The following is a 12,746-nucleotide window of genomic DNA, read 5'->3' as shown; positions in this document are numbered from 1 at the left end:
TTTGTTATTGCTATGCCCAACCCCAGTCCAGAAAACAGAATCCACAGGGGACAAACTGGACCTCCAGCTGTCTGAAGACTGGGAGAAGCAGATGAGATTTCCTTCCGTCAGTACTGAAGATCCTTAGAATTGAAAGGGAGCCTCTACAGAATCCTGTTAAGGGGCCCTTAGGGTCAGAGTGCCATAAGCCCCTAGTAGAGTCTGAGGGAGAGGCTGAGATATCCCTCCTCACCTTGAGTACAGGTGCCTAAATATTCAAGTCCAGGCAACAGGTGCACAACTAAGTAGGTGCCCGAAAGCCCACAGTCACAGAACAACTCAAGAGTAAACCCCTTTTTAGGGGTAAAGGTATTCCTTGAAATAAAGGGCTCTTAGAATGCCCTCAAACACCAGCCTGGGATTAGGCTCAGCCTGGTAGGCCAGACTTTATCAGCCCCTTCCTTGAGCTTCACAGCTGCTGAAGAAAAACACAGCTCTTCAAGCTCCCAAACGCCAGACTCCTTGACTTCTTTTGCCTAGACTAGATCTCCTCTGTTCCTGACACTGGATTAAGTTTTCAAATTAGGCTAAATACTTGTGAATCACCCTGGTTGTCTCTGTATGTCTTCTTTGGCAATCTCGTGTGTGAAGCCTTGGCCTCCTTGGATTCTAGGGCTTGGGCCCATCCACAGTCCACACCTGTTGAGGCAGGACAGTTACAAACCAGTATGGGAAGCTTCAAATCTGTTTTGAGTGAAGGAGGGAGATACAAGAACCTAAGGCTCACCACAATACAGTCTGGTCACAAACCCCCAAGGATTTTTCTAATGTTCAAATATGGCCAATCTAATCTTGGCAACAGATTTCACTCTCTAATTAAATCTGTTCAACTTCATTTCTAAATTAAGTTTCCAGAAACATGTAAAAATAAGCAATGGCTGTTGAATAGGAGGAGATACTAAAAAAGATTCCAGAGGTGAGAGGGCAAAACTCGTGACAGCCATGGGATTTAAGACACAGAACAGCAACCCAAAATGTGCCAACATCCATTCAATAACAGTAATCTCCTATATCATGTTAAAAACTATTTCCAAGCTTCTATAGACGCTTTTAAATACTGGGAAGCTCCTTCTTCTGCTCATAAATTATATTGTGCTCTTAAACTGAGCTTGGAAGGCCATCCTCTTCTAGTCATAAGATGATGCTAGTGCATATCTGCTGACTCAGACCTATTATGTAAAATCTTGACCTTTTGTAGTAGATTAAATTTTAAAACATAAAACTTGCTTTCAGTCTCAGAATACTCTTTTAATGTCTTTTGTAACTGCTACAAAATCATTTTCGAACTCCACAGCAATAGAAGAATTTTTGTGGAGCCCAATTCCACAAGGGCTGGGAGGACAAAGTCTTATACAGGAGGTAGGACCTGATAATATGGGGGAGCCCCAGCTCAAAAGAACTTGTGGATTTGAAGCACCAGTGGCATCAAGAGACTCAATTCTTAACCCTTATAAGAAGACTCTATAGGCAAGGGGATAATAGAATCAGAGGATTGTAGACCTGGAACGGACCACAAGGGTCAACTAGTCCACCCCCAGCACTGCAAGAATCTTTTGCACAGTGTAGGGCTCAAAACCATGACCCTGAAATTAAGAGTCTCTACCAACTGAGCTAGATGCTCTACCAATTTTCTCCCCATAGTAAGGATAACAAAATATGATACCACACCAGCATCAAACCACAGTGTAATATTTGGGTTTGTTATCTCTGAGCAGTTAATAAATCAGAGAACTTGTAAATTAACTGCACCTCGTAAGCCCTACTTTTCTTCTCTAAAACAAAAAACCTCAACATGACATCAGAACTATCAAATTTCTCTAACTATTCTGTTGAGGAATCCATCACATCTGTAATGGAGGAGCTGAAAGCAAACAGGTAGGAAAACCCCACTGATGGTTCCTTGATTATTTTACCTAAGTGGTTCTTTCCACCTTTGGATGGCGTGGATAGGGAGCACTTGTCAAACACAATAATATGAACTGCTCAGTTTGATGACTGAGCAAATGGAATTTCCAGCAGTCACTGCCTAAAAAGATCATGAAACACACAAATTGCTATGCTAGAAGATGAACCTATTCCCCCCCCCCCCCACAGAAAAGCATTTCTTCTTTTACAATTGTCATAGATGACAGGAAATGATCCTGAGGGGTATTGTTTCAGTATAACTAAAAGACAATTGCAAGGAAGAAAAATAAAATGAAGTAAGACTGTGATACTTACCTTGCCAGTGCTATGCCAACAATACAACCTCCTACAATAGACCAAAATCCAATCCAACCTGCATCCACCTAGAAAAGATTTAAGAGTGAACAACACTGTGTTATTTCAAGCACAGTAACCATGATAGTATTTACTATAAGCAAATACCCACTAGAATTCAGAGGTACAGACTCTGTAGTTCTATTTCACCTTTGATAGACCTATTCTCCATTAATTTGTCTAATCTCCTTTTCAAAGTCATCTAAGACAATGACAGTCACCATTTCTTGTGGCAGCAAATAGTATAAGTGAATTTTGTGATGCTTGATTAAATATCTCCTTTTGTCTAACTCAAATCTATTGCCAATCAGTTTCACTTGATAACATTTCCCTCCTAGATTTCTACAGGATTTAGTTTTTAAAAATGTTAATACACACATTTCAAAAGACGCCAGTGTTATCCTTTTTCCTTAGCCTCTGTTATCTGCAAATGTTTTCAGCATCTATTTCAACTCCAACCCGTTGACACTTTTACTACAAAAGCAGGACATAGTCTCCAGTGCATCCTGCTTGGTTGGTTCAGTTACCAGTAGCAAAACCAGTATTTTGCCTATGATGCATAAGCTAAGCTAAACAATATACACATATACATACTTGGCTTATGTCCTTTGGGGTTAATATCAAGTCTAGAACACCAGACCATCCCGAGAAAACACCCAATGGTATAGCATAGGCTAGAGCAATCATCAGAAACCGTGGGTTGCTGAAAGGAAAATAATAATTAGGAACAGTTTTGCCAATATAAGATTATCAAGTTGTTCTGTTTTAACTTTGTTGACTTCACTGTGCATGTCACCCAGAGAAAACTTTTATTAGGAAACTCAGAAATGGAATTAAATCAATAACTAAATCTAAATAGCACCATATATAAACGCTAAAGGCTTATCAAAGGTTAAGTACCTCTGCAGTCACATAACTATTGCAAGATGTCACAGCTTGTGGATGGAATTCTGTCATGTTCAGATGTTGTTACCACATATTTTAGAGGGAAATTTGTAGCAGGACAAATATTGAGGGACACTAAAGAGCTGAAAGGAATTGCTTTGTCTTGTCTTATAAGCCTGATTCATTGGGGGGGGGGGGTACAAGCTGAAAGAGTATGGTGGAAAAACTACAAGGGCACCTTGTCCCCACAAAATAATCTTCAATGTAACCCAGGTGTTCCACTTCAGTGTCTCATGGAGACAGAGTTTGTTTGGCTTCTCTCTCCCTCCAAAAAAAAAGAAGGAACTGTGTGTGATTGGACGGTTCACAGAGGTGCTTATTAGGCTGAGGGAACGAACAAACTTACGGTCACTTGCTCAGTAGTGCCCCCAGCTAAATGTATGAGGCAGGGCGAAATGTGTAGGTTGGCATTTTTTATTCACCCAATGCTACTGGGGCCCTGCATTTACTTTAATGTGCTTTTACTTTGTAGAACACTAATACAGTGGTACCTCGGGTTACATACGCTTCAGGTTACAGACTCCGCTAACCCAGAAATATTACCTCGGGTTAAGAACTTTGCTTCAGGATGAGAACAGAAATCATGCTCCAGCGGCGCAGCAGCAGCGGGAGGCCCCATTAGCTAAAGTGGTGCTTCGGGTTAAGACAGTTTCAGGTTAAGAACGGACCTCCGGAACGAATTTAGTACTTAACCCGAGGTACCACTGTATATGAATTGCATTAAGCTGATTTGCCAGGACGCTAAGCAAGTAGATAGCACAATGTTGTGACAGGAATTTAGGCAAGATTTATTTTTAGTCTCCTCCAAGTATATGACTGAACAATCAAAGAAACAGCTGCTAATAAGGTGCTTTCCTACTGTACTTCACACTGCTGTTGCTAAGCTCTTCTTTCTGGCACCACATTTTAAAAGCATTAATTATGTTCCAGCGTGATCTGTAGGACATGCTTCTGCTTCAGACTTTCCTTGCCTTCAACATTGTTATTATTTTTATTAAACTGCCTTGAGTGCTAACGTTTGTTAGACAACAAGAATCAGTTCATTAAGTGCCGAAAGCAAAATATTTTAGTAACAAATAATATTTTTCAACTTTATTTGTTGCTGTTACTATTCAGACACACCTCAGTTCCTCGATTACACACCAGCATGAAAAACAAACAGAAACTCAGAAACTGGCTTCTGCCTGCAGCTCCATTTGCATTTCCACCCTATTAGACTCCTATCAATAGCAGGGAACATGGCTATAGAGCTGGTAGATTGTGGTGTTGGGAGCGATCCCTGATCCATAGCAACACGGAGCCCTAAATTATGGATATTATTTTTGCAGCATGAGCTACGGGATATCTAGCTTAAAATCAAAATATAACTGAGAACCATGCTGAAGGTTGTCTGCAGTTACATTTTCTCCCCTCACTGCTTCAATTGCTGCTTAATTCTACAGAATTAGCTCCAACTTGGGTGGAATGGTAAGAGCTGAAATGCTATTCTTAAAAACAGCCAATGAGGTAAAATGTAATATACATGTAAGCACTTGAAACATCTGCTTAATTGCACTCTTCTCTTTTTCTTTAGCTATTTGTTTATCAAATAGTAAACAAAGGAAGTGATTTTTTGCCAAGTACACACCATTCATCCATCAAAGAACAACATCTGTGTGTTTACTACACATGTAACAAACTTGGCTCGAAGACACACAGTTGTTGAGCTGGGTACCTGGCTGAACAGCCAACTACCCGGTAGAGTGCACTATACAGAAAACTCTTCAACCTTTTTCAAATATGTCATGCCTGTGCCCTACTGAAACCATGAGATGAAGAAAGAAGCACAGCTTCACTTACATCAGATGATAACTAATGTGATATGCTGAAATGGCAAACAAGATCCTGTACAAATGTGCCTCTCCAAATCTCTATTTTTGCCTAGCAACATAGTGATTTACGGCACAAGTGTCAACGGCACAAGGAGAAAAATCTCAAAGAATGGCAGTATTCAAATAAATCTATAGAAATTATTCACTTGAAAGCCTTTGGAAGGGGGAAGGGAAGAAGAAAGGAATTTGGAAACAGTGACTACCATTTCCATTAAGACAGAGAAGACAACTCCAATAAGCTGTGCTAAGGGATTCAGCGTTTTCCCCCTCTTAAAAACAATTCACCTTCACTGCACACTAAAGGTGAAGCTGTGAAAGCTGTATCATCATCACCTTGTCAAGTAAGCAAGAGCTGACAGAAAAGCCCCAAAGAAACAACTTTACTGTAAATGAAGGAAACAACAAGCTGTTATCTGTTTAGAAAGAAGTATATGCTTCTCAACTGTTTCCATTTGAGAACTGCGGGGATCATACAGCTTCACCGTCCATGATTTACTAAAGGCATGGCCAGTAAATCAGTATTATGTTCTGTATTAAGAATTTGTCTTTTCCCTGTTAAGTACAGTAGCATGGGTCAGCAGGTCAGATGGGGACTGTTGCTCTTGCAGTAGGGCTCCGTTTTGTGGAAGCTGACTTGTTGGTATGGGAAGCGTCATTTTGTACACGTGCTTTATTTGAGCAGAACAGAACTGCTTCCCACACCAACAAGTCAGCTTCCACAAAAAAAGAGCCCTACTGCAAGAGCAACAGTTAATTTTTCAAAAATCCTTAAACAAAAGTAACTACCCAAGCAAAATTTCACAGAAATTACATGATCAGCTGTTGCAAACCCCAGATTTTATCATCACCATCATCACCTATATGCTAATTTCCTTCTAAAGAACTGTTTCAATGCAATTTACACATAATGCACCTACAGCAGCGAGGTTGATTTACACATAATGCAGCTATGGCATTCTCTTTACAGCCCTGCTTTCAAATTTCTTCTCACATGTAGCAATGAGATGGAAACACCTTTTGATTCTGCACCATGCTCCAAGCCATTTATTCTGACATAAAAGGCATTATAAATATAGTCTTCACCAAACGCTCATGTTGGTTTTCTTATTAATAAGGGAATGGAAGACTTATCGTGTTCTCATGCCTTTCCATTCTCTGCTTAACCTTTTCAAAATTACTAACATGTCCGTTGAGATGGCAGAATTATTTAAACTATTAGGATTCCTTCTTTCTTCCCACACCTCATATACTAAACCGCACCTGCTGTAATTTATAGCATCAGTATTTTGCAGTGCAATCGATCTCTGCTGCATTTAGTTAGGTTTAAAACTATTTTAGGTACAGAAAAGGTAAAAGATCCATTCTAGGCATAGGAGAAATGGTTCACAGAGCTGGGAAAAAACTGGTCATTTGGATAACCAGTAAATGATGTTGGCAATGGTCCTGCCACTATTTAGTAGTAGCTATATACCAAGACTGAATTGAGATGCCACATGATATAACTATTAAATAAGGAAAAAACTTACCAAATTGAATCTTCTCCAATGTAAAGCTTTAGAACATAATTTATAATCTATTTGTTTAAAATGCACACAAACATAAACACATGGTACCAGCCTACTGAAAGCTACAGCCAGTCATCTTTCTCTCAAGTGATTAAAATAAAGGTAATATTTAGAAGTAATATTTGAAGAAATTTAACAACTAACTCCCTCTTCTCCCCATACCCACTAATCTGCCCCGAAGGGTTGGAAGAATCCCCAGAGCAGATCTGGAGTATATGCAAGGGGAGCAGAGGGAGGGAAAGTTTCACTCATGGAATGCTCACAGAACCATTCCATGCCCACAGTTACTTAGCTGGATGCAATCCTGCACAAAGAAATAAATGCTAAGGCTTAGCAGTCATATACTTCTAGCTTCCTGCTTCTTAAGCAAGAAATAATTCACTCTGCTACAACCAATTATAAAATAAGCTACTTACTCTAGGCAAAAATGATTAAACACCTTCCATTAATAGCTATGATAAACAGCCTCATCCATTCTAGGCGAACAGCATCAAGTGCAATGCCTGCAGCTCCACCTGTGCAGCATCACAAGTCATGCTTCAGCAAAGTGTTTGAAGACACTACAATGGTGGGCCAACGCAAGCACAGAAGAAGAATCAGAGGCAATGCTAGTGCTGGGGGGACACAATGGAGTGGGGACCACCTACGGTACATAACAAGAACCCAATACGATCCTTGAACCAGTTATTGTGAACGCAAGACTCTACTCAGAAAACAAGAAAACCAAAACACATACCATTTATTTAATATCCTTCTCTGAGAGGAAATTTGACTCTCTATAGTTTCTCCTTCTGCTGCTTGTCTTTACTGTTTTATTACATAGTTTTAGTAGTACTTACTGAATTAATATTTTATGTAAGTTAGGGCTAGGGAACCATATACCAGATATGATTGCCCAACCAGGACTGTCAATGACCACAGATGATGGAAGCTAGTCCAAGAACATCTGGTGGGCCCACAGATTCCCCAGACTTGATATAAACTACTCTGTGACATTTATCTGAAAAGTAGCAGATAAATACGATAGGCAAACAAGCATGAGCTGACACAGCTAATTACCGTATTTTTCGCTCTATAAGACGCACCAGACCACAAGACGCACCTAGTTTTTGGAGGAGGAAAACAAGAAAAAAAAATATTCTGAATCCCAGAAGCCAGAACAGCAAGAGGGATCGCTGTGCAGCGAAAGCAGCAATCCCTCTTGCTGTTCTGGCTTCTGGGATAGCTGCGCAGCCTGCATTCGCTCCATAAGACGGAACATACATTTCCCCTTACTTTTTAGGAGGGAAAAAGTGAGTCTTATAGAGCAAAAAATACGGTAAATTGTACACTGATCACACAACATGGACATCAATGTTGATGCACACTTCAGCACAAATATTACAAATAGAAAAGAAAGGACACTGAATAGGATGCACAGAGGACGAATTGCCAACACCAACACCCCAGTTTGCATTGAAGCAAGGATGGAACAGCAGCAGCATATTGCTGGCATCCAAAAATAATAATCACACTGCATATTCCTAAATGAGCTTACACAACACAATCTGTAAAGACAGCTCAATGCAAATCACTTACTGGCCAGTAACTACAATAGTTCAAGAGAAAAACCTCTGCACTATTCATTCGTTGTCTAGATTCTAACTAACAATGCCGTGATTAAACCTGACCAGTATACGCTCTGATAGCACATGAAGAATTCTGAAGGCAACAGCTTTCGAGATTATTACATTTGCACAGCACACACAATTTGCATACTGTGCACTATCTGTATTTATTTATTTCATTTATATATGGAGCTCAAGGTGGTGTAGATGCTTCTCCTCCCCATTTTACCCTCATAATTATCCCAAAACCATTTAAAACATCCACCCAGTGACAGGTTAGTTACACAAAGACACAGACACACCTACTCAAGAGACAAAAAATTAAGAAGAAACATTTGGAAGGTCAGGAAAATATAGTGTACAAGGTAAATGAAAGAGCAAGTTCCAAGGGCTTCTTAAAAGGGAAATAGCCAACAGAGAATTACTCTGCTCTTATATTATTAATCGTGACCAGCATTTCAAATTACAGCCTCATAGACAGAAATATATTCAGTATGTTAGTATAGGAGTGTATTCTTTTTTCTTTTATCTTTAAAAGGCTGGTAAATTTGAACTTTTGTAGTTCTCCATTCAACTTTACAGGGATCTCAGATTCAGCGTTTAGAATATTATGAACAAGCATCCATTTTATTAACATAGCTCCCAGATGGAGCCCTGTCAATAGGCATTTTATATTCCACCTGCAGATCCAGCTGTTATTCAGGTTTTTATTTGACAGTAACATTTTTACAACACAGCCCGCAGGCAGACAAGGAGGCTGGCTCTCAGGTGACAGCAGCAAAAATGGTGCCAAGTGTCCTAAATGGAAATTGATACTTTATATATATAAAACAGTATCTTGCATACTCCTCGGTTTCTACTGACTGGCTAATTCCATTTTGGGACCCAAAAAATATAAGCCACAATTAACAGAGGAATTGGGGTCTCTTCTTCTCTGTCCTTGCAGTACTCAAGTTCTCTGGGAAGAAGAATAAATCATTTGAGAGATTATCTTCTCTTGAGTTTCCAAGGCGTGTCAGGAAATGATGAGAATATAAATGAGGAATCATGTATTAGTGTATAGCAAGGGCGTATGGTATAATTTTGTGAGCATGCAGAAAAAGCATAGAACACAGGTTTGTCTGCAAAAGAAGGTTCCCTGAGAAGCTCTGTTTTTGCCTTAAGAAAGAGTAAGCTTCTAGTGATTATTTCCAAAGGTATATTTGAAAGTTTAGGTTAAGTAGAGAATAAACAGGAATTATTAAGACTTCTGGGGGAATCACTCTGTTCATTGGTGCGCCACCCAAAGTAGAAAGGATCACCCCCCCCCCGGTGTTTTTATCTCTCCACTCAGTCTCTGTTTCCTCTTGTCAATCTTATATAAGGAGGGCAGAACGGTCATCAATAGTAAGTAACAGATACATTTTGCTACCCACTCAGTTCACACTCAGAAAATAACACTTGACTCCTCATGGTTTGCTCAGCAGACCACCTTCAAGTTAACTTCTCTAGAAGTAAAGAACTATAGAAATGATCCCTGAATGTATTTCCCTACAGTTTTAGAAAAACTTTTAAAAACAAAAAATGCTGCATAGTTCATTTTCCTTGCACAATTTAGGCTTGACTGGTAAGGTCCAACACTAGTAAGGAGACTTCATTTTGCTTCGATGAAGATACACAAAATCTTCACTAAAAATAGAGAACTGATTCAGCTTCTTAGTCAACATGAACAAACTAATCTGTTTCACTGGCTTTTAAAATGCCTTTCTGTTATAATGTCATTTTGTTGTACCATAGTAATTGTTGAGACTACGTAATTTCAAAATTGTGGAAGACTGCACCCTGGAAAAGCAGTATGTATTGTAGCTTACAATACAACACACTACAATACATACTGTAGCTTAATATTGTAGCTTACAATATTATTTTAAAACCCACAAACATTATAAAAAGGACAGGAGTGCCATGACCTCCTGTACCAAGCTGGCCAAAGTATACATACCTTAATAGCCTACAAAAACTTCTTCTGTAGCTGAGCCTCTGGCTAGCTGCAGCCACACTGGGTGGAAATGGAGGACGTGATGGGAAGTAGGCAAGGGCTGCAGAGAATATCAAGGCCACGAAGCCAAATTCTAAGGGAATACAAATGGGAAAAACAAACCATTATGGTAGATGCTGCTGCTGCTATCATCATCATCATCATCCTATTATTATCCTATTATCATTTCATATAAAACACCTCAAAGCACTCAACAATATCAGCAATGCAAATATATGTGCGAAACCAAAGCAATTCAAATTTGGTTCAGATAAACTGGAGTAACAAATCTCAACTCAAATCGCTTCTGGAAAATCTTTATCCACAGGTGCAAAAAAACAAACAAGAAGAGGCAATAGGGAATCCACCTTACTGATGTGCAACAGGAATGGAATATGAATATTCACAGAATATACGATTTGATCCACACATTGATTAAAAAGTGAACCCTGGTGCACAGAAACAGCAGAGAATATGACATACGTGTACGTATGTGTGTGTGTGTGTGTGTGTGTACACACACACACATAGATGTGTGTGTGTGTGTGTGTGTGTGTGTGTGTGTATATATATATACACACACACACACATATATACATACATACATACATACATACACACACACATACATACATACATCTGAATATCTAACTAAATACAAGGAATGAACAAACACATACAGTACTCTTTGCTCACAGGGTCCACTCTCTCTGTTGTTCCGGCCAGTCCCAGTATTATAAAACCAGGCACCTGAGACAGGTTTTAAAGGACAACCACCACTGCAAAGTTTTGATCTTTCCCTTGGCTAAGAGATGTAGAATGCCTCAACTTTAAAGGACAGGCAACTAGGACACCATCAACCCCACCACCACCACCTAATGTTATTCCTTCACTGAGTAATTGCTATTTCACCCCAGGCCATGTAGACAAGTGGCAAATTGCAATCTCCGAGTTAAATATATAAACTGCAGCTTTACTGGGACAATGTAGGGGAAGAGCTTTTAGCAATCTAAACTCCTACATAAATTCTCAGTAGAATTTTAGGAGTAGAAGATTAATTGCAAAAGCACTGTGTAGTACTAGAAAGCAACAAGGGGCAGGGGAAGTGACTGAAATGGAAAGTGCAGGAAAACCATTTCAGATGAAAAGCGCAACAGGAAGGAAGCATCCTGTCCAAAATGCTATGTGAGCATCTGAAGGAACAACAAGAGTATGGGGTTCATAGCAGCCTAATATGCTATTTGGAGTCCATCCATGGCTTTAAATTTAAGTTTCAAATAGGGTTCCAATACTAGCACAGAAGTAATTAAATCTAAGAATAGAGTCTGAAAGCATGTGTCAGCAGAAGGGACAAACCATGTAGGGATGAAGCAGAGGAGGTCAGAACATATGAAAAACGAAGGCAATAGTCATGGCATTATTCACTAAAGTTGAATCCAAACAGAAGACCAGACAGAAGTGGCACCTAGTCAGTATCCTGTATCTGACAAATTAAAAGTCCTTGATGTTTCAAAAGGAAGCATGTGCAACAGAAAACCACAGAAGCACCTCCCAGTACCTGGTGTTCACTTTTAGCATCCCATGTTCAAAAATGTAGGAGCAACCTGATCAAGAGAACTATGGTACAAATCGCATAGCTTTTCCAACGCAGAGTTTTATACAAAGTCACATCAATGAAGAAACAATGATTCAACTCAAATGTTTTCAGTAAAACCAGCAAGCAGGTCTACATAAATTCATTCAGCTTTATTCAGCTATACCTGCCTAGTGGCAGCCAAATTAATCTCAAGCATCCATTTACAAGAACATACAACATTTGGCCCAACTGCCTTCCCTGCCCAATTGTAATATATAAGGTTGTCCCAATGCCCTATAAATATTGGCTTCTTTACACTAAAGAATCAATAACCATAATCCAAAAAGCTAGAAGAAAAACCGTTCTGTGATAAGGCAACACGTTCTGAAAAAGCCAGTATCATCACTCACCAAAAACCCCCAAACTCGTTCCCCTTTTTTCGAGGAAAAAATGAGTATGATGCAAAGAGTTTGACAGGTCTGCTAAGTGAAGGGTAAATATTTCTAGTTTTGTATGGGCTGAATCCAGTGTTATAGCTCTACCCACACAACAGACCAACACAATAAACTTCCTATTCCTCTTCTGTTTTTTCCAGCCTCCCACACATACCCAAATTATTTCCAGAGCGTTGGGACACCCTACAGAGCAGATTTTGGAGATGTGCAGGGAAGGAAAAGAAACAGAACCCTGCTTCACAAGCATAACTACTGTGCTGGATACAGCAGCAGCATTATTATTATACATTCTCTCTAGTGGCAAATATGGCCTGGGTCTGTAGTCATTGTTTTATTGTTTATCTACTCTGAATTTTTTGTTGTATTTTAAATTTCTGTTTATGTGATAATATCTAGCCCTGATAGCATGTTC

At 39.4% G+C, this 12,746-nt stretch overlaps 1 protein-coding gene across 2 annotated transcripts in view; it reads right to left on the bottom strand.

Moving 5' to 3' along the window:
- Positions 1-12,746, bottom strand: part of SLC49A4 (solute carrier family 49 member 4) — a 76,517-nt gene that overhangs the window by 38,725 nt on the left and 25,046 nt on the right. For both annotated transcript variants that reach the window (XR_013987027.1, XM_081007761.1), the window contains exons 4-6: positions 10,268-10,397; positions 2,893-3,001; positions 2,260-2,327 (exon numbers count right to left, since the gene is read on the bottom strand). Coding sequence is in view for 1 of the 2 variants with exons in the window: in XM_081007761.1 (XP_080863887.1) it covers positions 2,260-2,327; positions 2,893-3,001; positions 10,268-10,397 (307 nt within the window). In the remaining variant the exon portion in view is untranslated. The remainder of the gene's footprint in view (positions 1-2,259; positions 2,328-2,892; positions 3,002-10,267; positions 10,398-12,746) is intronic.

Source organism: Podarcis pityusensis (assembly GCF_964106645.2).
Source record: "Podarcis pityusensis genome assembly, chromosome: 1".
In the NCBI taxonomy this organism is placed as follows: Eukaryota; Metazoa; Chordata; class Lepidosauria; order Squamata; family Lacertidae; genus Podarcis; species Podarcis pityusensis.
The sequence above is the reverse complement of the archived record's forward strand: the minus strand, read 5'-3'. Positions and strand labels throughout refer to the sequence as shown.